The sequence below is a fragment of the Lissotriton helveticus genome, chromosome 2_1 (genome assembly GCF_964261635.1).
Source record: "Lissotriton helveticus chromosome 2_1, aLisHel1.1, whole genome shotgun sequence".
In the NCBI taxonomy this organism is placed as follows: Eukaryota; Metazoa; Chordata; class Amphibia; order Caudata; family Salamandridae; genus Lissotriton; species Lissotriton helveticus.
Genome location: NC_136059.1, coordinates 827,729,397 through 827,757,382, shown reverse-complemented (window position 1 = coordinate 827,757,382; position 27,986 = coordinate 827,729,397). Strand labels below are relative to the sequence as shown.

The following is a 27,986-nucleotide window of genomic DNA, read 5'->3' as shown; positions in this document are numbered from 1 at the left end:
TTCTCCTAGCACTGCCTCCCTTTAATTTCAATCATCTTCTCATGTCATGGTCATTCCAGTTAGACCCCTCCACCATCACCTCAACTTTTCTTACAGACCTTATCTATCTGCCAGCTATCCACACAACCACATACAGACATCAATCAATAAACAAGCACATTCATTTACAAAGTGGCCAGACTTTGCCAATGTTCATTTATTAAAAAAACAACGATTTGTGGGTTTGGTGCAATTTTTGCTATTTGACTTGAAAAACACAATACCAAAAAGTAACACAATACCAAAAAGTAAGTATCAGAGAGATTAAGTTATGTAGGTTCCAGGAATCAAGGTCATATTTTCACGTGATCACACATTCTTGCAATGATCACTGTATTTAGTAAGGAATGCTTGCCACAATTAATTTGAAAGAAATTTCAATAACTTGTACACATAAAAATCCCATACATCACAAACACCATGCTTTATTAGGTTATACATTGTCATGCTGTTGGAATGTGATTATACGATGTGAATGAATATCATGATGAGTGCAGGCCCGACAACAACAATACCAATAAATGCAATATTAACGTATGCCAGAACCTGTGCCCACATGACCATGACAGTACCCGTCAATGTAATGTTTGCACACACACAAAGCAGAGTTCTAACCACTATAGGATCACAGCGAGCTACTTGGGCTCGATCAGTCTATGCAATGTTAATGTATTTCATACCCTGTACCTGCACAGTAGCAACGACACCAGCAATGATGAGATCGATGTATGTCATGATCCATGCTCAAATGACTATACTGTTACTAGAAATAACTACAATGGACATTATGAATTAAGTAAACCTAACCGTGTCAATACCACTAAGAATAATGTTAATGTATGCTACGACAATCGTATGCACAATGTTAAGGCTGTTGATAAAAAGGATACCAGTGACTGCCATATTATTTTCAGGAGTTCCAATGAACTCATATCATTGCTGTTGGATTAACTCAAGGTGACCGCCCCATCAACCCAGAGTCAGAGATACATGGTAAGACAAGTTCTACAACCCACACCCATGCCTATCGAATACAAGGTCACAGGTGGGGTTTCTCTTAACCTAAAGAGAAACGCACGCCCAGGGAAAAACCCGATCAATCCCACAGATAGACAGTTGCACCACAAACAGGTCTGAGGAAATTGGCCCCAATAAAACACGTTTGGTAAAGGACTCACATTCTCCAAAATACAACAAAGCTAGATACCACATGTAGAGAGAAACACTCATATGACATGCACACCACACATAGTGATCATGCGCTCTTCATGCCGGACATCTGGACAAATCCACACTGGCCCACACTAACTCTGCCCGAGGTTGAGAGCCATCCGTGTCCTTATCAGACACCCAAATTGGTTGATTTATGAATGAGATGCTCTTTGGGTATGTAGAAAATTGCTTTATTGTACCTCAGCAGTAACAGCGGTCAAAACTTTGAACAGCGACAGACTTTGAGAAGACACACTTTGTTGAGGCTCTCTCAGCCGCAAGCATTTAATTAAATCAATCTGTTCCTGTTTTGCCAATCGCCTCCTATCTTTTCATTTATTTAGGGTGAACTTATATCCAAGCAACAGTACAGTTTATACTGCGTTTGTTGGACAACATAAACATCAGGATTATGCAAGACGGATTCCACACAGACAGTCAGGATATGTTGGCTGTAGTCCTGCTAGCTCGCGGTGCACCATCTGTACCCGAAACGTGACCATGTAAAAAATGGAATGTGCAACCTCGGAACAAGACAACCCTGACTACCCAAGGAAATCGTGGTAACAGATCTAGAACCTTCCATGTAGTAACTCATGTATACCCAAAGAGATACACAAGTAATACTCAGTAATGTATTTCAATATTTATTGAAGCATTGTGACTCTTGTATTTAAAAAAAGGGTGCTGCGATAATCAACTGAAGAAAACAGTATAATGTGATCATTACAAGAATGGTGAAAAAGATAAACAGTTCAACCATTGTGCTGTAATAGAGAGTATAGGCTTGCCTATAAGTACTGTAGTATAGTGTACTCCTACATAGCCCTCCCTAACTTAGTGTCTAGAGTGGGCGAATTTGCCAATTCCCTTTAGGGTGCTTTAACTCCCCATAACCTGTGGGTAATTGTCATCAGGACGCCCGCCTTTGTGGAGAGCTGAGCAGCGTCCTTCCCAGAGGTATAACTGAATCAGCTTGGCTGGAATTCTGGCATGGGCGAGACCACTCACTACCAGAAAAATGTTCCTCTGTCTAAACAAAGGATTGATATTGTTTATATAATAAACAGTATCCATGTTCCCATCCCAAGCTCTGTCGCCGAACGGCCAAAACAAATAATAGTTTGCATGATGAACTAAGCCCTTTTATAGAATGTTCAAGGTATTTGATAGTGTGCCTACGAAGTGGAATCAAAGCGGAGTTCAAAGAATATTATACAGTATTTGCATGCAAATGAATGTGTGTCAAATGTCATCGTGTTTAAGGAGATAAGGCAATTTAAGAATGTGAACAGGTAGAATGGCGTTTCTATTCACGATTAATGTAACCAAGTAATAGCATCTATCCCAGCCAACTTCCACTAGCAATCGGAATTGTGCATCATGAGCGCAACAGCAGGTTCTGAAGACAAGTTGACAATCAAAAAATTTGACATATTCAATAAAAGTACAAGGATATGGTAGCTTTGCATTTGGGATATATTAACATGAGAGATGACACAGGGAGAGACAATGATTTTTTTGTTTCATATAAAGTAAATGCAAGCTCTGAATTTCTCTCAGCGAAAAAGACTAGACTGCAACTTCATTGTGCAAGAGGTGCTCATCGTGTCATTAGAAAGTGCAGAAATAATTGATGTATTCTCTTGCTTCTAAAAAGCCATAGTTATCTACTTAACATTAACACTTGTTATCCAATGCAGACTTGGCTCACAGGAAATTTCCTTCCCTGCTAAAAACCGTTTTAAAACTCAATTTTATGAATAAATGATTTTAAGTGTAACCTTGAATACCAAGGCTGTAGTTGTGACAGCAATGCGTCTCTCTTTGGAGCCCTCGACCTGCATATTTTACATGGCTACATCTCTAGGGGCAAAGATGAAAACTGCTCTTAGTCGCACAAAAAGAAAATCAATAGTTTTGCAAGGGCTGTTTTGCATAAAAGTAAGGTCACCGTGTCTGAACACAGCATGCCATTTTAAAGACTTGCCTACATAGTTGACAACACTAAGAACCTCCCATACAATGTATTTTCAAATACAAAATAATACATTTATCTATAAGGGGACTCTCCTCGCTTAGCGCTATGTAACAAAGTTTTATAGGAAACTAGTATGCAAGGGTTTGGGAAAGACGATGTCCCTTAAAGAGACAGAAACATCCTTTCTATTGGTTGAGTATGGATGGGATAGCCTCGTTTTTGCTGGACTACTATCAGCTTTCTGACAAAAATAGAAAAACACATTCTGCTATGCTATCATAATTTGAACAGCTCCTTCAACCTTGAGTATCACAGTCACATCCCAACGCTTTCTCAGTGTGGGCGCCTTTTCATACCGTTCTGGGATGCAGCATTGTGCAATGTGATGCTGAAGGGCCACTGCGGAAGGCAATATAAATTGCATCAAATCTCTTTGCAGACAAATGAAGTGCTGAAGACAACATTTTGAAGTAGTGCTCTTCAAAGTCCAATTGCCTCAGGTTTCTTTGCTTGAGTCCCATGAACATCATCAGGTCGGGCTCTTCAGGCAATCTCGTGCCAGGGACTCGGATTATCTCCTAATGAGGTTACTCCTAGAAGGAGTTCAACAAACAGACACAGCTAGCTAGGGTCAGGAAGAAGTCCTGGGAATGCGGCTCACCAGCTCGGCTACAGTGTTGCTTATTGAGGTGTACAGCCAGTAAAATGAAGGAAGAAGAGTGCACAGAAGGGCAGGGGAATGTAATTGATGATTGGGTTTGTTCCAGTTTTCATATTCCTGCAAAGCAGGCAGGGTTCAGGAGGCATGCGTCTATCATCCACAGTTCTCTTGCAAGAACCACAAAGGCTAATCTTGCAATCAGATGACAGTCTTTTCTTCAATACTGTGCTATATTAATCATGCTGGGCTTCTGCCAAATTCAGGAGACAGATGACTAGTGGAAGCTGGATGGTTTAGGGCTTACGGGGATTAGTCATGGACACCAAGAGTTGGATGCTCTACTAAAGTTAAGCATGGATGTGTCATCACACCAGAGCTGTTCAATCTGTACATCTTTCGATTTGCCAGCAACGTTCGTTCCTGAGCCTCTTTTTCAAATGAAACTGCCATAAGAATACATACCGGTTTGGTACAACAGTGACAATAACATCTTGGGCTGGTGCACACCAGGTAACCCTTATCAGTCACTGGAAGGCCTGGGTTGATGGAGTAACAACATCCATCCCCAAGTTAATCTAAACAAATCAAAAGCAATCATGATGGCCAAACGGTTAACCAAGTATAAGTATTGATGGCACATGCAAAATTTGAGGTATTGAATAAATGTCAGCCGGGGCCAAATGTTTGTTACGCCAGCCTACTGTAATTTCAGAAATCTCTAGTTGCTTTCGGTATGCAAAATTTCCAAGCTCACGCCATTACGCCACATCACGTAATTACATGCCACTGGTGGTAGAAATTTACCATTAACAACAAGATCAAGAGTAGCTGTTGTTCATAGTGCTTTTGTTTTTTGCAAATTATTTTTCGGGAAACGCCTCCTCACATCCAAATTCCATGCGCTGATGCATTTTAAACTAAAATGTACCATGGACTGGGCAGGTAAGTACTTTGCATAATTATGCACAACTTCATATAATTTTGCATATTTACACAAATTCGAATTATGATATTTTCACCCTGCTCTGATAAATATCACTGTCTGGAGTGATTTTAGATGCAGCCCTGTTTTTGGGATTAAAAACAGGTATAAGAAGTGCATCCAATGCAGTGGAAGCTGAACCAATTTCCTTTAACTCTAAATATACTGTTTGGTCAATGGCGCTTCTCCTGATGGCATTGGAGGCCGGGATAGTGCTATTATCACCTGCGGTGCAACCATCTGGTTCTGAAGGCACTGGCTTGAAACTGGATTAAATAGCAGGGCCTCCCTGGAAATGGTTTCCCACCTAAAGGCAGAAAGCTCTGATTGAGCTGACCCCTTTCGAACTAGCCTTCAGCTTGCCTAGCGCTGAGGCATTGCTGACAATCAGGTACACTTTACGGAATATTGTGTTTGCTGCTGAGAAATCAATGCTAGGATATGTTCACAATCTAAGAACAAGCATTTGCAATGCAATAGGTCTCGCATTAGGAAAGTTTGAGCTATTGGTATTGTAAATGACAATTTATTTATTTATGTGTTGTTTTTGAAAATAGCGAAATTAATAGCTTTGTCATTTACAATGCCAATTTCGCAAATGTGACACCTATAGCATTTGTAATGCAATATGTTTTGTATTTACGTGACTTACATGTATTGATATTACAAATAACAATGGCTTTTCATTTTTTTTAATAATTAATATTTAAATAAAAGTTATTGTAATTTATAATGGCAATAGCTTAAACTTTTGTAAATAACTTTTGTGAAGATTATGTTCAGTGTATTTTATTGTGACGAAAATCCAAGAACAGAAGTGAAATATTAACATCTTTTTGTTACATTTGTAATAAAGCTTGAAACATTGAGAGAACATATTTGAACCAGTTGTTGTTGAATGGCTGCACAGACTGATGCTGTGGTGGCACTGAGTGACGTTGTGATGGCAAACGAGTGATGCTGTGGCGTTCAGTGATGCTGTGGTAGTGCATAGTGATGTAGTGGTGCCCCTGAGTGATGCGGTGGTGGTGCTTAGTGATGCTGTATGCTATGCTATGTTATGTTTTGTTTCGCTATCCTATGTTTTGTTTTGTTATGCTGTTTTGCTATCCTATGCTTTGATTTGTTATGCTATGCTCAGCTGTGTTTTGTTATGCTATGCTTTGTTATGCTATGCTATGTTTTGCTATGCTATACTATGCTTTGTTATGCTTTGTTGTGTTTTATTATGCTATGCTTTATTTTTCTATGCTATGTTTTATTATGCTATGCTTCGTTGGGTTTGGTATGCTATGCTATTATATGTTTTGATTTGCTATGTTTTGTTGTGTTTTGTTAAGCTATGCTATGTTTAGTTGTGTTTTGCTATGTTTTGTTATGCTATGTGTTGTTGTGTTTTGTTATGCTAAGTTTTGTTATGTTATGCTATGTTTTGTTATGCTATGTTTAGATTTGCTATCCTATGCTTTGTTTTGTTATGCTATACTATGTGTTGTAGTGTTTTGTTATGCTATGCTGTTTTGTTGTGTTTTTCTATGCTATGCTTTGTTATGCTATGTTTTGTTGTGTTTTATTATGCTATGCTTTGCTATGCTATGTTATGTTATGCTATGCTATGCTTTGTTTTGTTATGCTATGTTGTGTTGTGTTTTGTTATGCTATGCTATGTTTTGTTGTGTTTTGTTATGCTATGCTATGTTTTGCTATGCTATGTTTTGTTATGTGTGCTATGTTTTGTTGTGTTTTGTTATGCTATGCTATGTTTTGTTGTGTTTTGCTATGTTTTGTTATGCTATGTTTTCTTATGTTATGCTTTGTTTTGTTATGTTATGCTATAGGTTTCGAATTTGCAAGAGTTTGAGCTATCGGCATTGTAAATGGCAATGCCTTTTATTTATTTTAAAAAAATCAACACATAAATAAAAGCCATTGTCATTTACAATGTCAATAGCTCAAACTCTTGTAACTGTGAGACCTATTGCATTGCAAAACGGTTATTGCAAAGGCTGCGTTTGCTTTCCCAGTCCTGCCCTGACCATCAGGGATACTTAGAGAGCGGCCTGGGGCCCCAAGCGGCCCTCCTGTCCTTTACAAGTGACCCTTGGGTAACAGCAGCATTGGGCTGATGTAAGAGATATGTTAAACAGGGGGGCATATAAATGAACTGTACTTGCATGTGTCCTGTCAGGCCCCTAGCCAGAAGTAAGTGTTTATGGGGGGATGGGGCCCCAGTGACAGCATCAACAAACAACAGTGGTTGTGTGTGGGAGGGTGGGGGGTCTCACATCAGACTAGTTTTTTGAAAAACCTTTCAAAATGGTGTGGCTTTGAAGAATGAAGTGCGGATGTGCTGATGCAACCGCAGATTGGAATCCGGCCCAACTTGACATTCTGTGGCGGCCCGCGAAGCACCAACGTGCTTTAATGTTAACGTCCGCGCTCGGAGGCTTAGGATACCGTTCTGTAGGGGCTCTATAAATTGTTTTAAAGTAGGTGGTCGCCTGCTGCAAGATCCGTTTCTGACCTGGAAGTTGTGGTAAGTGCCGCAGGGCTGTGGTTTCTCGGCTCTTTCTAGCTAAGATGATGGATGGTGCCGGTGAGGGAGGGGGTGGCGCTGAAGATGTCTCCGGCCCCTGGAGTCATCAGGTAGTTAGCTAAAGGAGAGTTAGGAATGGAGCGGCGTCCGCGCAGCGCACAAAGGCGGTGGATGAAGGCTCTCCCTCAATAACCCAGGCAGGAGGCGGGTGGGGGGAGGGAGCGTTAGTCGCTGGTGAGAGGGTGCAGTGGTTGCTCTGGGAGGTCCGAGCACAGCAGCACCCCTCCCAGCCAAGCTCCAGAGACAGTAGCTACTCTTGGACCGGCTGCTGGTAATGGATGAATGGGCAGAGGGGAGGCGGTGTGGGAGGGGAAGATGAAAGAGGCTGGGCATGGGCGGGGGACAGCAGTCGAGACACAGAGCACACAGTGAAAGAGGGGAGAGGCAGGGGGCGAGAGAGCTGAGAAGAGGAGGAACGTAGGAAGAAGTGTGTGTGTGTGGGGGGGGGGGTTGTTAAAATAGGGGTGGCGTTGAGAGAGGAGGAAAACCCAAAGAAATCTCAAATTAAAAACAAGAAATAGGCCTCTTCCGGTGGGATATGAAAATACAAGTCTGCTGTTGAGAGTTTCTGCTGGAAGAAATCTGTTTTCAGATAGTCGGACAAATCAAACTGTAGGATGCTAAAAGTGACTAACTCGAGCCAGGAGGCAGAGCCAATTTGGCTGCATCTCCGCATAGGTCTACCCCGCTTAAGCAGCACTAAAAAGAAAGACTGAATATTTATTTTAATATAATTAAAAATATATATGTACAAAACATGGCTGTGTACTTGGCTGTACATCTAAAGTAGCACAAAAACGCTTTTTTAAAAAAAAACAAATGTTAATTGCGAAACAGGTTAGGGGAGGGGTTTAAGCAACAGGAGGGCCGGTAGAAAAATACGGATGAAACGGTGGAGTATGGAGATCGGGGCTGTGAGGGTATCGGAGAACCACCGGGGTGAGAGAGAGGGCAGTAGGTGGGGTTTCCGTAGACCCCAAGGTATGATGCAGCAACACGGTGTTGGGCAGAGAAGCGTTCAAGGGAGAGAGATAAAACAAATGCACCCTCAAAGTGCTTTCGTAATGTGTGTTTATTCTTTGCATGTATCTTTCCTTGGTGAAGCAAAAAAAGCAAAAATAAATGTCATAGAACCATGAAAAAAAAAGAAAAAGAAAGTCTTGTGGTTGCATTGATTAAACATAAACTATGGAGGTTGTGAGTGTGTCTGAATGTGTAGCGTGAAGTACAGCATGTACCTTGATTAGCAAGGAGGGATGCATGTCGTACTTAAACTAAAGGTGCTACTTGGGAAAACGGAGCAAAGGCACAGAATGTAAACGTTTAAACACTGACCGCACGATGTAGAAAGTAAGGCAAGCAGCTCCCGGTTGTCGTGCTCAGCTGATTCACAGGGATAGGGTTGACACTCATATTTGTCCCGGGCAGAGAGGCATCATCCTGTGCGCGTGACCCTCATGCTTAAAGATGAAGCATGGGTTACCACGCTTGTTGAGGGCTTTAATCCTGGGAGGCATATTAACTCTGATAATGCTAAATAACGTACAGGAAGTTGGAAATGTGGATGAGAAGGCAGACATTTTACCTTTCGGCTTGTAGGAATGCTGCGCTGTGCGAAAGGAAAGAAAGAAAGGCACGCAGTCGCCTAGATTAAAGGTTTAAAAAAGCCATGACATCCGTGAATCGGTCTGAATACACAAACTGCTACTCGGGGAAACGAACAAAGTCACACTATGTAAAATACTGACCGCACGAAGTAGAGGAAAGGCAGCGTTGTGAGGGGGGCTGGGCAACCATGCCAGCATTCGGATTCACGAGCAGATGGTCCTGTTTATGACCTGCGGAGCGCGTGAATGGTGGCAAATGGAATCAGAGAGGCCGCGGTAGCTTTAATGTTCTTGTCTTGCTTTGTGGGAGGGGTAGGGGGAGCGAATTCCTGTGCACGCGCCTGGCTCACATGAACTGTACGCGATCCGCAGTGGGTAGACTTTTCAAAGCGCTTACTATAAATCTCGCCGACGCCCAACACCGCTTCGCATATTTGTTGATTATACAGATTGTAAATGCGGTTATATACTGTGTTTAATTTCCATCAATATGGTGTTTTCATTACCCATAATCTATGCGGAATGTATTCTGTATACTACTGTTAATTAATGTATGAACTTCGGTAGTTTGTTTGTTGCCAGCTATTAATTGATGATATTCCAAGTGGAATAACATATACCGTTTTGATAAATTCTGGTATATGTGCTTATATTCCCTGTGGTTATATTGACTAATTGATCATGAAAGTGACGTTAATAAAAATTAGAAAAAATCTTCAAATGGTTCCTCTAGGGACACTGTGATTTTGTTACTGAGTTATGAACAGGCATCAAACTGCTAAGTAAAAATTGAAAGGCATAGGTTACAACCATATAGTTTTTTCTACTCAATCTTTTGTTATTCTACGGTTGCTGCTAAAAAAGGTTCATTTGGATAGCAATACAATTTTGGAAGTCTAACACCGCAATCATTGTATTATGCTTATGGGGCACATTTACTAACACTTTGCTCCTAGGTTGTTTCAGAAAAGTGATGCAAACCTAGTGCAAAGTGTTATTTTGAGGCTTACTTTCTAGCACAAATCCTGAATTGCATTGGACCAGAGTACTTCAATCTGTGTGGCGCTCCCCCCTCGGGGGGCGCAACGCCATCTCAGGGGGTGGGGGGGCCGCACTCCACTCTAATCTTACCATCCTGCGTCGCAAGTCTTCTTGGAGAACTCCGGTATGGTTGGAGGGGGGAGGGAGGGGAAAGCGATGGGGCACTACGTGCCCATGCTTTTGTCTTGCTAACTCTCCTAGGGGGGGGTTAATTCATAGAGCTGAGATGCTTCAGCTGCAGTGGGAGGCAGGACGTCTCCTCTGCTAAAACCAAAAGCAAACCAACAGACAGTCCTGTTTTTTCACGTTTCGATATCATAGCAGAGGAGACCCCTTGCCTCCCACTGCAGCTGAAGCATTTCAGCTCTATGAATTAACCCCTCCTGGGAGAGTTAGCTCTTCCCAGAAAGGAGACAAAGTTTCCAGGGACATTTTAGGCATGGGTAAAGTACGAAATGGGAAGGGGGTCACAGAGATTATTTTCAGTAATATTAGTGGACTGCTGTTGTGTTACATACTGAAAACACACATCACTATCCCTGAATATCAGATGTACACACATTTAGAATTTGACCAAAGAAGCATGAAAGAGCTGAAACTGGATCATAAAAACCAAGCTGGTCCGAACAGGGGCCCCTAAAATACATTTGGCCCAGGGCCCCCAAAATCCTTAAAATGTTCCTGAAAGTTTCTTTTAAAATTACACAGGCTGGCGTGCAAAATGCCAGTAAGCCATGTGTTGTTTAAACAGCCTGCAAATTGCTTGTCTTGACACTAAATATGGTTATAAATAAAAAAGTATGTATTCATTAATGTAATGTGACTTTTCGGTCTTTGTTCCCTTTTATTATCAGTCATGGATCATTCAGGCAGCTCTAGAAAACAATTAAAAGTTCTTTCTATTTATATTTGCTGTTCAAAGTATGCACAGACAAGTTCTGAAAATACAGCTTTAGGTGACTTCTTATTTTTATACCATCTGTGACATCACAATAATGAGCTGGCAACCCTAATCATAAGACTAGAAGTTTGTTGAGGGACCAGGACATTATTTCTTTCCACCACCGTGATCCCTGGTTACTGCCATAATAGCAATAGTTAAACACATTTGAAACCCTATGCTGCAGTCAATAACATGCAGAGTTATTTCAAGTGTCTGGGATTGCACATTGCATTCAGACAACTCGCTCCTCATTCTCACCCTTCACTTTCACCCTCACCCTGCACTCACACTGATCCCGATACACTCACACCATTCACCCACTTACCCTCCACTCACAGCGATCACTCTGCACTCCCAGCGATCACAATGCGCTCACACTGATCACCATGCACTCACACCATTCACCTGCTCACCCTGCACTCACACTGATCACCATGCATTCACACCATTCACCCACTTACCCTCCACTCACTGTGATCACTCTGCACTCAATATGTACTCACACTGTTCACCCTGTATCTCACCCTGCAGTCACACGAGCACACTACTCAACCTGCACTTGTGACACTTCACTCACCTGTCCCCATCACTGCTCAATCTCACTCAAATAAGCCCACCACTAACCATACATTCGTTTGTCCCACTCTGCACTAACATGCTCACCCAAATTCATATTGTCACCTCACTTACCCATGTACACAAGTATGGACATGTCATGTCCATCATGATTTTCATCCAAAATTACAAAAGGAGACATCTAAATGTGCTGCACTCCAGCTTTCAAGGCTGCACTCCAGCCTTCAAGGTGAGGGAGTCTACTATTATTTGCAGAGAAATGTGTTTGTTTCATGCAACAACCATAAAAAAGTTAACCATAAAAAAGTTACATCCAAGCGGGTCCTCAAATATGAGAAATTGGAGGATATCACAGATATTCACTGTAAAATTAGTGGGCTGCTGCTTTGTTACAACAGTGAAAACACATCACTATCTCTGAATGTTAGATGTAAACGCTTTTAGAATTTTGACTACAGCGTCCGTGCACCGTTAGTAGCCTGGCTAAATAGGGTATGGCAGAGCTGAAAGTAAATCATTTAAACTCAAAGCTGTACTGAACAGGGGCCCCCAAAATAGTTTTGGCCCAGGGCACCCAAAATCCCTAAAATGTCCATGCCATCACAAAGTCTGTCAGACAACATTACTCTGAAGTAAAATAGACATCATTAATGTATTATTAGTTCTATTTTTTTTTAAACATAAGCCCGACGTGTCCTAAACCCCCACTGCTTCAGGCAAGCAACTTATCGTACCACTAAGGAATTCTCAATTCGGTGTTCGTTCAGCGCCCTCTCTGTGGACTTTCGACTGTCTTCGGAACCATAACTGGTTGGTGGCCAATTATCCCATTATAATGCTGCCTAAAATGTTTGTTAATGATTTCTAGAGAAGATTTTGTTTCTCGTGTACCAGCTCTGAACTAGGGAGTGCCCGAAAAATCTGACTACACTGTCTCCCTTACAGTCCCTGTCTTGGCTGAAAATGTCTGCAGAATATTCAGCTTTGGGAGAAACTGCTATCAAAACTCTCTTGCCTTTCAGCTCGTCCTATTTATGCAAGATTGGGTTCTCAGCACTTGCATCATTAAAGACTAAGTACCGTTCAAGACTGGATGTGGTGCACAACCTGAGGATAGCAGTAGCAAAAATCCATCCAGAGATTGACTGTCTCTGAAAAACAGGCACACCTGTCACATTTATGTTGGTGGTGTTATCAATCTATGTCATGAGTAAAACAAAGCATCCTAGTAAAAACAATTTGTGCACATATTATCTTGGAAAGTGGTGTTATGAGCTGTGTAATAAGCCTCTGTCATTTCACCACACCCACTCACAAACCTGCAGTTTACTAAACACTCTTATTGTATAGAACATTATATGCTGGATAGGCCCGGAATATGCGTGTGGCGGTCAATTCCAGAAATTTCTGTCAGGTGGTGGGTGGTGGTGGGGTGGGTGGTGGTGGGGTGGGGTGTGGGGGGAGGGTGGGAGGGCAACATCTAAAAAAATTCAGCTGGGGGCTCAACCTACAAAAGTTTGAAGACATCTGCATTGGACAGTAGCCTTACTTTAAAGTAACACAACATAGGACTAGGTAATCCTTAACGCCAAGGAGGCATACCATGTGTTCCCCACCTATGGATTGTGACACCAACCCCTATCTACTAACTTTAGTAGAAATGGGCTAGCACTAAAAATGTTTTGCCTTCAAGCCATATGTAATATTGGAAAAGAGATTTATTTTCTATAAACCGCTGCAACTTTGCATGTGTTCTCCACTATACAGCACACATACAAAGTGGTAAGTGTTAAATCTAGTAAAAACATAGAATTTTGTGCTAGAATGATATTCTTCTAGTATAACAGCTAAGCATGACATCACACAAACACCTGTGCACTATGATCAAGTGAGTTTGAACTGGTGCAAGGCATAATAAGGTACACGAGCACTGGAGAGAGAGCAACATCCCAATATCTTACAAGATATAAGCCTGTTGTGCCCTCTTCTTCTCCTACAACGCAGCTCTGAAACTTTGGTTACTGCACATTGTAAAAACTAGGGCCCAATTTAGAGTTTGCCAGACGGTTACTGGTATATCCGGTCTGCCATTTTAAACGTGCCATAGGTTATTATCCACTTGTAATAAATCGGACGGGACATCTGCCATGTTTTTGACAGAGTAAGCCATTCGCCAAACTATAAATCAGGCCCTTAATCTGCCCCTCCATTTATGCAGTACAAGCACTCTGAATATATAATGCCTACCAGTATGGTTGACATGTCACTCCTACACCTTGCAGTTGTCATCGTCTTAAAGAACCTTTTGCATACATTGAGTAACACACTTGTATGACTCATTGTCTCTGTGCATTATGTTTATGATGTAAAGAGTTCTGACAGTACAATGAAATGAAAATTTATTTTGTAAAAGGTGTTTTTGCCATGGGGCGTCTTGGCGCTGCAGAAACAAAAGTAATCAATGGATCAAAATTTAAAACAGAAGAACCTAAAAAGACCAAAACAATGCGGCTTCATTGATTAAAAAGCAGCATTTTTAAAGTCTTCCTAAAAGGAAGCAGGCTTGTGCATTTCTTCAATAGAAGCAGAAGAGTTCCATAATTTTGACGTACAAATTACAAAACGTCTCCCGCTCCAATGTGATATTCTAAATTTAGGATTGACCACATAGTAGGCTGAAGAAGAACACAGAGTCCTCGAAGGAGTATACCATAAGACTCTGTTTCAAATAATCAGGCTCTGAACTACGCAGAGCTTTAAAGGCAATGCACAAAACCTTGAAGTCTATGCACTTTTTGACTGGTAGCCAATTTAACTGAATAAAAGCCTGCGATGCAGACTGATGCTTCAAGATCACAAGCAGAGGGTGGGCTATGGCATTTTTCAGCACTTTCAATTAGTTTAAAAGTTTTTGCTGCATGTTGGTATATAGGACGTTACAATAATCCAGTTTGGAAAGCGCAAGAGCGGTAGCCACCATTTTTTGTAAATCCTGTAGAATAAAAAGAACAATAGCCTCAAAATTTCAAGATAAAAAAAGATGAAGAGGTCACAGCATTGATCTGCTTCTCAAATGCCCATTTATTGTCAAAAAGAATCCCTGGATTTCTTACTTTTGGGCAGGTAACCAATTCCTGCAGCCACTAACTTGGGGACCAAAAGAAGGCGTTGTTGCCCAACAACAAAACTTCAGTTTTTACGGAGTTCAATTTTAGGCAGTTATAAGGCATTCAATTGTCTGAATGCCACATACAGCAGTGAAATCGACTATAGAGTAATCCAGATTCCCTGACACTGAGACAACAATTTGGGTATCGTCCGCGTAGTACAATACCGAAAATCCAAAGGTTTAAACGAGCCTAGCTAAGTAAGTGACGTAGAAATAAAAAGGGAGGGGCTCAGGGATGAGCCCTGAGGCCCCCCATATGGTAATGAAAAGGGATTAGATGTAAAGCCATCCACAGCAATGAATTGTTCTCTCTTTGACTAGAAATGATTTCAGGAGGGGGAAGTGCTGCATCCCTGATGCCAATGGAGTAGAGACGGGATGTGAGAGAAGGTCAAAGGAGCGATGTGGGGGCACCATTAGAAGGTGGTAGTGAGCGTAACCGTGAAGGAGGTGATTGGAGGGTGCCAACAAAGTCTGCAGCCACCAGCGCTACAGCTGTCCCTGCTCTGCATCCAAATCTCTCCCATTTGATGCCCGCTCCCGCCTCCCAGCTGCACCTCCCTCCCACATCCCCTCATATGGAGGCTGCGCAGCGGTGAAGAGAGCAACTTAGACCCTGTCACCAGGCAGGTCGCTCCCCTCGCCGCCGCACAGCACCACCTGTGTGACGCTGCCCTGAGTCCGCTGCTGAGGCTCGCATTAGTTCGTGCCCTGCATAGTCTTCACTGTCATCGGTACTTGCGTTCTGCTCTGCTATTTGTATTGTATTAGCACTGTTCTCTTTGTCTGTTTACACCGCTGTTATTTAATTGCATTAGCGCTGTTGTATTTTGACCGTTTCGTTTTTCCTTCTGTGCCCACTATTTGCCTCCTCTAACCCCCGCCCGCTCCCCCGTCATTTTCCCCGCCGCTGCGTTCCCTGTGGTCCCGCCCCCCTGATCTCCCCTTCGTTGCCCCTCTCCCGCCTCCCAGCTGCTCCTCCCTCCCACATCCCCTCATAGAGAGGCCTCCCAGCGGACGTGCGCAGCGGGTGCCGCTGGCGCGCCTAAGGCAAGCCCGTCCGCGCCCAGCGCCAGAACCCCTGGCACCCTCGTACGCCACGACGCCCGACACCACTACGATGCCAGCACCCTCCACGCACTCAACACTGGACGATCACACACCTGCTTCCTGGCCGTCCCGAAGCGCACCCACGGACCTTTCACCTGCCGGAACTGCAGCTTCAACAGCAACCGCCCGCCAAGCCACCGACCAGGAAAGACCCTAACCACCTCAAATGCATCCTCCTCAACAACCGCTCCGCCCACAAACACGCTGTTGAACTCTGGGATCTACTCGACTCACCTCCCCAGACGTCGCCTTCCTGACAGAGGCCTAGCTAAACCCCGCCACGGCACCCAACATCGCCATAGCCCTCCCGGAAGGGCACACGCCCTCGCCTCCACGGACTACATCTTCCTCTGGGACCTGAACTTCCACCTCGAGAACATCAACAACTCCACCACCCTGATCGACAACCTAGCCAACCTTGGACTCAGACAACTCGTCACAACACCCACCCATTCCGCCGGCCACACCCTGGACCCAATCTTCTCCGCAAGCCCCCATGTCTCCATCAACCACACCACCGAACTCCACTGGACTGACCACTGCAGCATCCACTTCACCTTCAAGAAGCCCACCACGCACCACCACACCCAACAGATGCCCCGCCGCTGCTGGAGCAAAATCACTGAAGACCAGCTAACCACAACCCTCGCCCAGAGCCCAGCCGCCGACCCCACGGACCCCGACACTGCCGCCCGCAAACTCAGACAGTGGATCGACGACTGCCCCAACACCCTTGCCCCGTTCAAGAAACCCTCCAACAGTCACACCAGCAAGAAAGCCAGCTGGTTCACTGAAGACCTCCAGGCCTCCAAGCAAACCTGCTGAAAACTGGAGAAGAACTGGCACCGTGAACGAACACCAGACAGCTACACAGCCCATAAGAACACCACCCGCATACACCATCACCTCATCAGATCCACCAAAAGGGCCTCCTTCAAAGACCGCCCTGACAACAACGCACACAACAGCAAAGAGCTCTTCAACATCGTGAAGGAACTCTGCAACCCTACCTCCAACACCAACGGCATCCAACCTTTGCAAGACCTATGTGACTCGCTGGCCACCTTCTTCCACCGCAAGATCAAAGACATCCACGACAGCTTCAACGCCACGACCGGCCCGACAGCCACTGAGACCTCGGCCCCTTGACCTCCATCCGCCTGTTCTCCTGGACCAACATCAACGACGACGACACCATCAAGACCCTGAACACCATCCACTCCAGATCTCCGACAGACCCATGCCCATGCCCACACCACATCTTCAACAAAGTCAGCACAGCTATCGCACCCCATCTCCAGAAAGTCATCAACATCTTCTTCGAGACAGCAACCTTCCCGGAGAGCTGGAAGCACGCCGAGATCAACGCCTTACTCAAGAAACCCAAGGCGGACCCCAAGGACATCAAGAACTTCCGGCCCATCTCCCTGCACCCGTTCCCGGCGAAGGACATGGAGAAGACCGTCAACAAACAACTGACCCGCTACCTCGAGGAGAACAGCATCCTGGACCCTTCCCAGTCATGGTTCCGCGGCAACCACAGCACCGAAACTGCCCTCATCGCCGCCACCGATGACATCAGGACCCTCCTAGACAACGGAGAAACAGCGGCCCTCATCCTTCTGGACCTGTCAGCCGATTTAGACACGGTCTGCCACCACACACTACGAACACGCCTCCAGACGCTGGGATCCAAGAGAAGAACCTGGACTGGATCGCCTCCTCCCTCTCCGGCAGACCACAGAGCGTCCGCCTTCCCCACTTCAGCTCCGAAGCCACCGAGATCATCTGCGGCGTACCCCAGGGCTCATCCCTCAGCCCAATGCTGTTTAACATCTATATGGCACCACTCGCCCAACTGCATGACCTCAACATCCTCACCTACGCCGATGACACCCAGCTGATCCTCTCCCTCACCAAAGACCCCTACACCGCCCAAACCAACCTCCATGGAGGAATGAAGGCCGTCGCCAAATGGATGAGGAACAGCTGACTGAAGCTGAACTTGGAGAAGACAGAGATCCTCATCCCCGGATCCACCCCTTCGGCCTGGGATGACTCCTGGTGGCCGACCGCACTGGGAGCAGCTCCAACACCCACCCAACCACACACGCAACCTAGGGGTCATCCTTGACTCCACCCTCTCCATGACTAATCAGGTCAACGACCTCTCTTCATCCTGCTTCAACACCCTCTGCATGCTCCGCAGGATCCCCACCGAAATGAGAAGAATGGTCACCCAGGCCCTCGTCAGCAGCATGCTGGACTACGGAAACGTCCTCTACGCAGGAGCCTAGGCCAAACTCCTGAGATGGCTGTAACGCACTACCAACAACGAAAGAGTGTGCATTCATAAAATGGATCAAGAGCATAGGATATAGTATGCAAATCCAATAGATTTGTAAGGAAAGCCCTCACTCACCGACCTGGTTGGTGACCTGCTTCATCATAGGGCCCCACCGGGTTAAGCCGAATGCTTACCCGGTGTGCTGCGACGCCAGATTTACTGCGGAGCTGGAATTGGTGAGAATCAGTGAAAGTGTTATAGTTAAAAATGACCAGATTGTGTCTCAAAAAAGATTTTTATTGGGTGGTCAATCTGACATATTAAAAGGTATGTGTTGGAAAATTTACCAAATAGATTGTTTGGCTATTTCCACTTAGAGTGGGGTCAACATGTTTCTGCCCTTCTTGTTTTATTTACTGGGCATTCTTCAGGACCATGGGAGAGTGTACCTCGGCGGTATGGGCACGCTAAGACCCACCCTGACCAGAGGACGTGAAAGTTAAAAAGTTGTGAAAAAACGTGTAAACAAACCCAAAGGGGGTTTGTAGGGTGACCTCTGTTTTTGAGGAGCCCTATGAATCTGTAAATGAAAAGTGACAAACAGACATAAAAAACACACAAGACACAAAGTTAGTGCATTGGTTTCAGTAATATAATCATGCATAACCATGCTCAATGAAGTGCTCTGGCGCTGAACCTCAGGACGAGGTTAGCCAAAGGATTACTGTAATCGTATTATACAGTGGTGGTAAGTCTAGCTTGGGGAGTAGCAGCTACATAAGGCGCGTGATTCCTATTAATTCATTAGGTCACTATGGCACCTGAACACCTACTTCGGCGATTATAGCGGTAATGGTGTGGAGGGTTGTCGATCAATGGGCCGTAGAGAAAGGCCAGTGTCACTGGGAGCGTGGCTACAGCCCGACACCTTCATGCACCAGTACATGAATGAAAGTAGACAAAGGAAAAGAATGCTCACTTGTTATGTGAGCGATCCACGCCCCATGAGTCTCGGGAGGGAGGTGGAGGCGAAAAATGCAACGCATCCAGAATGCCTCTGCACACCTGATCCTCGCCGCAGCCACATCACACCCCACCTGAGAGACCTGCACTGGCTCCCCGTCAACAAGAGGATAACCTTCAAGCTCCCCACCCACGCACACAAGGCACTCTACAACACCGTACCAGCGTACCGCAACATACAACTCCGCTTCTACACCCCCACCCGCCAGCTCCGTTCCGCCGACCTCACCCTCATCACAATCCCCTGCATCCGAAGAGCAACCTTCGGTGGCAGATTGTTCTCCCAACTCTCCGCCAGAACATGGAACACCCTCCCCACCCACCTACGACAGACCTAAGACCTGCTGACCTTCAGAAGACTCCTCAAGACCTGGCTCACCGAGTAGCAGCAGCAACGCTCTCCCCCCCCCTCCACCTCCCAACCCCCCCCCCTCCCCCCCAGCACCTTGAGACTCTTACGGGTAAGTAGTGCGCTTTACAAATGATATGACTGACATGTGGAGCATAGATTCAAATGCTGTTTTGCAGACAAGAGCACGAAGTAATAACATTTTATTATGTTTACAGTAAAGTTAGTGCAACTGTAAGATTAAGTGTGCAAGCTAGAATTAGGGTGGTTTACTTGAATTTTGTTCATAAAAGATTCTGATATACAGGTATCATAGTCCACGTTATGTTAACTGAAATTTTAGTTTTGAGAATTCTTCAGAACGAGTTCTTCCTATAGCCATGGAAATAGATGTCATTTAATCCATATAAAAAGGACACAGTGAATGCACTTCGTAGCACCAAGCAAGTAATCACTCACTGCAGCGCCTCTTTTTGCTAATAATACATTCTAGTCATCAGCAAAATGTGCTACATTATGTTAGTCTTTTATATAACAGCACTGCACAGTAAATTGCTTCTAAATGCTGCTGCAATGGGAAACTAAACAAACCTGAAATGATTGTGAGAAAAGGACATCAAATGAATTAAGTGTATTGCTTAAACCTGCCATTAGATAGGGGTCCTAATGTACCAGCAAGAGCGAGGATTAGTACAAGCTGGGTGCCAAGTATCATAAGTGCTTTTCTCTTCCACTCTCAAAACTGGGTCAGGACACCTCTAAAATATTATATACTGCTGAGTGGAGAGTGCTACCTGCTAAAATCGATAAATTGACTCTCTAGGGCTAAAAGGCGCCCATTTATAAAAGCGATTGAATGCTGCTGTGCAATCTCACATATAGAATGGAAAGGAGAGAAAATTGCAGTCAAAAGCTACACAAAGAATTTTGTTACATTACCATATATTAAATACCGATTTTCTGGTTTGTTTATTTAGGAATGACACGAAATGTGGCACGGAGACCAATAAAAAGTGCTGAGAGCTGCCGAATGAAAGGCATATTGAGCTACTAACCTGAAGTTGGCAAAGGTTTGTATACCTCCAGGTACTGTTCCCCATGCAACAGCTGCAGGAAGAGTAAAAAAATGTTTACGTGATTGAAGCAACTTTATTTTATAACAGTTTTACAGGAGTTAAAAAAAAGTCAAAAATAGCTGTACAAACGTTTTAGTAGGCAAACAAAAAAACAAAAAAGATCAGACGGTATTGCATACAGTACAAATACTGCTATAAATGTACATGAAAAAATCTATGCATAAAAATGCTATTTTGCCCGATGGTCATAAACAATGTTTTCAATAATTTTCTAGCACCAATAAAAACTCAATGTAGGACAATTCCTAAAGAGTTTGGTAATTCATTAGAAACATGTAGATCAGTCCACAAAATGTTAATAATTTAACACAGTAACACAATAAGACAAGAATAGCTAAACAGTGCATGTTGACTTACACCTATAAGATGGTCCAGATTGTTTTCTTCTTCGCAGCTTACAGGTGTGGACACGTTTAGGAAGGTGGTAAATTACACACTTACAAGGGAGAATTCCTAAAATGTATGTGAACTAAATGCAACGGGCATTACAAAAAGAACGTTTCTTACCTTCCTTACCTTAGAATTACCCCTAGGTGTTAGACTGGATCCGGAGAATTTTTTTCGTAGCAGTACCCTGCGCGTCGGTAAGTGGCGTCAGTCAACTCAGAGTCCGTTGTCCGCTTTGTGGCCCCTGCACGCTGACGTCAGTTCTGACACAACTTCCCGCGCCAGAAGCGCAGAGCCATGCAAGACACTGACCACTGGTGCACAAAACTAGGGCCCTGGAAGGTAGTCCCTATCCCTAGAAGTCAGTTTTCAGAAAGGGGAGGGTGGGTGGGTCAGTAAGGAATCTACATATGTCTCTTACAGATACATTGTTACCAAAGGTAAGTAACTTGTTCATCTGAAAGACTGCAGTCATAAAGTTCTTACCTTAGAATAGATACCCGAGCAATGCCAACCCTGGCGGTGGGTCTGCAAACTAAGTTCACACCAGGAAGCCTGGAGAACAGAACGGCCAAAGAAGCTGTCTCTCCGGGCTTGGCTGTCCAGGCAGTAATGTTTACTGAACGTGTGCAGGATGCCCACGTGGCTGCCTGGCAGATGTCAACCAGCGGAACTCCATGTAGTGGCTGCCGTCGCCCTGGTAGAGTGGGTGCGCAGGCCTACTGGATGTTCCTTTTTTGCCAAAGAATAACAGATCTTGATGCCTAAGACAACCCAAGGCGAGACGGTATGTTTGCGCACGGCCCGATCTTTCTCGGCGCCCACATAACCCATGAAGAGTTGATCGTCCACCTGGAATTCTTTACTGCGGGCAAGGTAGAAGGACAGTGCATGTTTTGGGTCCAGACGGTGGAGTCTCTCCTCCTCTTTGGAAGGGTGTGGAGGCGGGAAGAAGGAGGGCAATGTGATTGTCTGACTTATGTGAGAAGAGGTAAACACTTTGGGCAGAAAAGATGGCCTAGAGCAAAGGACCACTTCGACCGGATGAACAGAATGAAAGGGAGGCTTGGAAGACAGGGCCTGAAGCTCACTCAGCCTGCGAGCAGAGGTGACGGCAATCAGGAAAGCAGTCTTTAAAGTAAGGAGATGAAGACGACAATTATGCAGTAACTCAAAGGGAGCACACATAAATTAAGTAAGTACAAGATTCAAGTCCCACTGGGACATTACGAAAGGAGAAGGAGGAAAAAGATGAGTAATGCCCTTCAGAAATCTGTTTACAAAAGGGGACTTGAAAAGAGAAGGCTGATCAGGAAGGCAAAGAAAGGGCGAAATGGCCGACAGATAGCTTTTAAGGGTGCCCAGAGCAGAGCCCTGCTGGAAACTCCAACGCGCAGAACTGCTGACATTGCACGTTCTCTCCAGAGGCGAATAGATCTAAACAAGGCTCTCCCCACTGCTGAAAGAGACCTTGCACCATTTGTGATCCGTCATGCACCAGTGGCTGAGTTTGTCCACCCTGGCGTTCAGGGAACCTGCCAGGTGTTGAAGCACCAGGGATATGCCCTGATGTTCCAGCCATGTCCAAAGGCGATGCTCCTCCTGACACAGAGTCCACAACCCAACCCCACCACGCCCTGTTTGTTGCAGTACCACATGGCAGTGGTGTTGATCGTGAACACCTGCACTACTCTGCCTTTGAAAGAAGGAAGGAATGCCTTCAGTGCAAGATGGATCACCCGAAGTTCCAGAAGGTTTATGTGGAGTCCGGACTCCGCCGGAGACCAAGGGCCTCTGATCTCCGACTCTCCCATGTGGCCGTCCCATCCCAGGAGTGACGCATCTGACACCACTGTGAACTATGGTTGGGGAAGGGAGAAGAATCTGCCGTTGACCCAATCCTGGTTCGTGAGCAACTACTGCAACTGACCTGCAGTCCCATCCGAGATCTGGGCGACATCGGAAAGAATCCCCTGATGCTGCACCCACTGAAACTTCAGGTCCCACTGCAGAGCCCGCATATGCCATCTGGCATGATCCACCTGCAGGATGCAGGATGCCCTGAGGCCCGGCAGCCTCAGGATCATTCTCATCAAAATCCAGGATAGGGGCTGAAACAACAGTATCATAGCCTGAATATGTCCCGGACTCGCTGCTCAAAGGATATGCCCGAAACTGTGCTGTATCCAGAACTGCTCTGATGAAACAAGCTTAAGAGAGGGAATCGGGTGCGACTTCGGCACGTTGATCGTGAACCCCAGCGGATACAGGAGGTCCGCCATAGTCTGGAGGTGGAAGACGACAGCCTGGGGTGAGCCCGCCTTTAACAGCCAGTCGTCGAGATAGAGGAAGACTGGAACCCCTGATCTGTGCAGATGTTATGTTATGTTATGTTATAGTGGCTTTTATAGAGCGCACGGCTACTCAAAAAGAGTGTCCCGGCGCTTTTAATTAACAGGCTGCAGTAAAACTAACATAACACATTAAAAAGGGAATAACAGCTACACAGTCAACAACAAAAAAAAATAAAATAGCGAGGACCTACTGGGAGAATAGCCACGTTTTAAGGTCCTTTCTGAAGGCTAATAAACTAGATGCTCCCCGAAGAGACAGGGGCAAAGAGTTCCACAGTTGGGGCGCCAGTAAACCAAATGAGCGGCCTCCCAGGCGTGCACGCTTTACTCGAGGAACGGTCGCCAGAAGTAAAGATTCTGACCTCAGGGAGCGCGCCGGTTGGTAAAAGGTGAGTCTCCTCTGGAGGTACTTAGCCCCCGTCGCATGGAGCGCTTTGTACGTCAGAGTCAAGGTCTTAAAGGCGATCCGCTTACGGATTGGCAGCCAGTGCAAGGACTGTAACAGAACCGTAGCACTGGCCCGTCTGTTCAATCCATAGATTGCACGCGCCGCAGCGTTCTGCACAACTTGCAGCCGCTGTAGCAGGTATTCTGGCAGGCCCAGGTATAGAACGTTGGAATAATCCAACCTGGACCCTATCAGGGCCTGCACTGTCAGCCTCCTGTGCTCCTCCGATAGTAGGGGAAGAAACCTCCGTAGCATCTTCAGGAGGCCGAAACACATACCCGACACTCCGAGGATCTGAGCCTTCATTGTTAGCCCCGTGTCCAACTTCACTCCCAGGTTCTTAGCCCATTGGGATGAGCACGAAGGGGGGGCCATGTTGATAGGCCACCAGGCCCGCCACTCTGGTTCCACGTCACACCCGAAGAAAAGTACCTCGGACTTATCGGGGTTGCACTTGAGGCTGTGTAGATGGAACCATTGAAACACAGCCTCAAGGCAATCCCGGATACTTTCCCCCTCAAAGTCCACTCCTCTCTTACACGAGAAGAGGAGCTGGGTATCGTCGGCGTACGATACGATCCGGGCCCCGAAAGACTCCGCCAAAGCCGCCAAAGGGGTCATGAAGATATTAAAGAGGGTCGGGCTCAAAATAGAGCCCTGAGGGACCCCGACTCCCAGAGGCGGCATCACGGCGGAATCCGGAGCGGCCCAGACCGTTTGCCGGCGGCCGGCTAGAAAGGAAGAAAACCAACTGAACACCGTTCCCCGAAGATGAGCTGAAACCACCGCCATCACTTTCGTGAACACCTGAGGGGCACTGGTGAGGACAAAGGGGAGCACAGTAAACTGAAAATGCTCAAGTCTACCGTGAACCTGTGGGCTGGTAGAACGGGGATGTGAAAATAAGCGTCCTGCAAGTCTAACGCTACCATCCATTCTCCACGGTCGAGGGCAGACAAGACCTCAGCCAAAGTTAACATTCTGAACTTCTCCTTCCGGAGGAAGCGATTGGTGGTCCAGAGGTCTAAGAAAGGATGCAGTCCTTTGTCCTTCTTGGGTACCAGAAAGTAGTGGGAGAGGCAACCACAACCTACTTCTGGCACAGTGACCTGTTAGATAGCTCCCTTGGCCAAGAGAGCCGTAACTTTCTGGCGGAGAAGTGTCAAGTGATCCTCCGACATGCGATGGACTACTGGTGGCATGAAGGGTGGGGTAGTCTCGAAGAGGAGGGAGCAGCCCCTTTGGACTATCTGCAAAACTCACCTGTCCAACGTGATGGTTTGCCAATGGGGAGGTGATGGCGAATCCGTCCGCTCACTGGCCTCTGGTGGCCATGAAAGGTGGGACTAGGAAGGTTTGGAGGCTGCTGTAGAAGGGGCTTTGGGTGGACTGGCCTGCCCGCTGGAACCCAGATCTGCGTCGCTGGGTCCCACGTGACCTTGGATGGAACGTGGTGGGGCACCTCTTCAGTAGCCGTGAAAGGCAGACTGCGTGGGGCGAGAGGTTGCCGCGAGGCCCAAGGATCTGGCCGTAGCCCTAGAATCCTTTAAACGCTTGAGCGCTGAGTCCACCTTGTCACCAAGCAGGCGACGGCCATCAAAGGGCATGTCCAAAAGGGGGGATTGGACATCCCCAATAAAGCCAGACGTCCTCAACCAGGTATAGCGCCTCAGGGCTACCGATGTGGAAACCGTTCTACCCAGAGAATCTGCGGTATGCAGCCCACATCGGATGGTGAACTTAGCTGCGTCTCGACCCTAAGCAACTGTGCAGGTGAGCACGGCCTGGCCCTCCTCCGTTCACTGTGGCAACACTTGTGCAAGCGTATCCCACACCGGGTATAACAACCCAAGAGGCATGCGGTGTTCACCAACTACAGCCCTAAGCTGATGGAAGAAAACATCTTCACAAGATGGTCCAGCTTCTTGGATTCCCTATCAGGGGGAGCAAAAGTGAATGTGCCTTTCAAGAATAAGGCTTGGACCACCAAGTGCTTAGGGGTTGGGAGAGGAAAAGTGGGTTGCCCGGAGCCAGGCGGTGGCGTCGGGCAATCATCCTGTCCATAGGAGCCCCTGTGCTGGGCTTGGACCAAGTGACCAGAAGGATGTCAGTGAGGGCCTCATTAAAAGGCAGCAGGGGTTCCTAAGAAGCCGCAGCCGGCTGAAGCACCTCTGTCAGGAGGTTAGTCCTGACCACCACATTAGGAAGCTCGAGGCCCAAGGCCTCAGCTGCCCTACGCAACTCCACAGCGTAGGAAGATACCTACTCCATAGCCACGGTAGGGGGAGAAAGCATACTAAGGTCTGGGGAGGTATCCGGATCACTGGCATTATCCAACTCCTCTCCCCAGTCCGGCTCTTCCAGTTGGTCAGCTAGAGGGTAATTAGACCTCCGAGTCCTCATCACCCTCCTCTGGCTGCCACTTAGGGCGATAGGGAACGGCAGGGATGAACAGCGGTAAAAAAATACCCTCCAGAGTCGGTCGGGCACCGGGTCCAAGTCGGGGGTGAGACTGGGGTCGATGAAAGTTGGGGACAAAACCAGCGTTGGGGGTGTATTCACTGAAATTAGCGCTGGGGAACGTACAGGGAAGGTGATATGCGCTAATCCGGATCCAGGCCTTAGGGGCCCTCCGGAGATGCCAGCATCGAAGGCCCAGGTGCCCCCAGCTGTTTCCGTGGGGCCCGAAGGCATGCCTGCGGAGTCGGGCTGCCCAAAGACGCTGTGTAGCGCTTCGTGAAATGCACGAAGCTGGGCAAGGCGCCGGCTCCAGGAAAGGGAGGGAAGCGCAGAGCCGTCCCAGTGGACTCCAAAGATGGAGAGCGACGATGCTCCGGGTCCCATGTCGCGTTGGCCGATGTACGGGGAGAAGGCGAAGAGCGCCTTCTTCTGTGCTTTGACTTACCCAAGGGGTGCAAAGGTTTCGAGGACGAGTAATGGTGACTCCGCGACCGGTCCCGCAACCTTCCTCTCGACCGAGCCCTCTAATGTCGCGGAGCCTAATGACGGGCCTCCAAATGCTTTTGGGACCACTCCTGAAAAGACTTCGGGTTCATGATCCGGCAGTCAGAGCATGACTTTTGGTCGTGGTCGCTCTCCAGGCACCAGAGACACACGAGGTGCGGATCAGTAACAGACATCAGCTTGTGACAAGGGTCACAGGGCTTGAATCCGGTCCGACGATCGATAGGACATCCCTCGTGCACCAGGAGTCGAAGACTCTAAAAAGATGTCGACAAAAAGTCGACTCGAAAAAGATGTCGACAAATGTTGAAAAAGTTTAGTCAAAAAATGACTAAGGGGCAAGTTCTGGATCTGCGCTGGCTGGCACGGACAAAAGAAAGAATTGACGTCAGCGCAGAAGGGCAGCGTATATGTAGAAACTGCAACGTCATCCTGGCGACCACGACGATGGTCGCGGAGTCGACCGACTCCACCTACCGACGCGCAAGGGGAATTGCTACGAAAATATTTCTCTGCATCCAGTCTGACGCCTGGGGGTAATTCTAAGGTAAGGAATCTATAACTACAGCCTTTTTCAGACAGTCAAATTAATGACTTTATAAAGTATAATTCATTGTTATTCTTTAATCAGTCTTCCTTGTAAGTTATCCAAAAGGAGGAATGTGATACAGTCCTAAAACGTCTTTTGAACTGGCGAGTTTCCGGATGACGCTCCTTCTTTCACCTGTAAACTGCTAGTTCAAAAGGTGCCACAGGGATACCGCAGACTTGTCAACTGTACCTGATTTAACCAAAGCTGACCAAGCCAATTGGGTATTTTCCCTTATCAAAGTTACACCAAAGTAGTAAATGAAATCCCATAATAGAGATTGAATCCAAGTAGAGTCTAGGCTGAACTCTCTTCGGATACTCTCAATGAGGACAGTTATATAAATCGAAAAACGCCCCTCTGATGTCAAACCTCGGTGAGTTAAACATAGTAATACACCCCTAAAAACAAGCAGCTGATTCACTAGTTAATAGGAGTATAACAATGGCATAGTAAGCTTTTTAGAAATCAAACACCCAAAACGTAACAAATTTGTGAGCATACCATTCAATCCTAACACTAAAGCAGACAT

The 27,986-nt window shown here is 46.1% G+C and overlaps 1 protein-coding gene across 1 annotated transcript in view; it reads right to left on the bottom strand.

The window, feature by feature from the left end:
- Window positions 1–27,986, bottom strand: part of HSD17B4 (hydroxysteroid 17-beta dehydrogenase 4) — an 867,876-nt gene that overhangs the window by 360,161 nt on the left and 479,729 nt on the right. Inside the window, exon 14 of the mRNA XM_078675560.1 lies at window positions 20,632–20,683. Coding sequence (XP_078531686.1) covers window positions 20,632–20,683 — 52 coding nt within the window. The remainder of the gene's footprint in view (window positions 1–20,631; window positions 20,684–27,986) is intronic.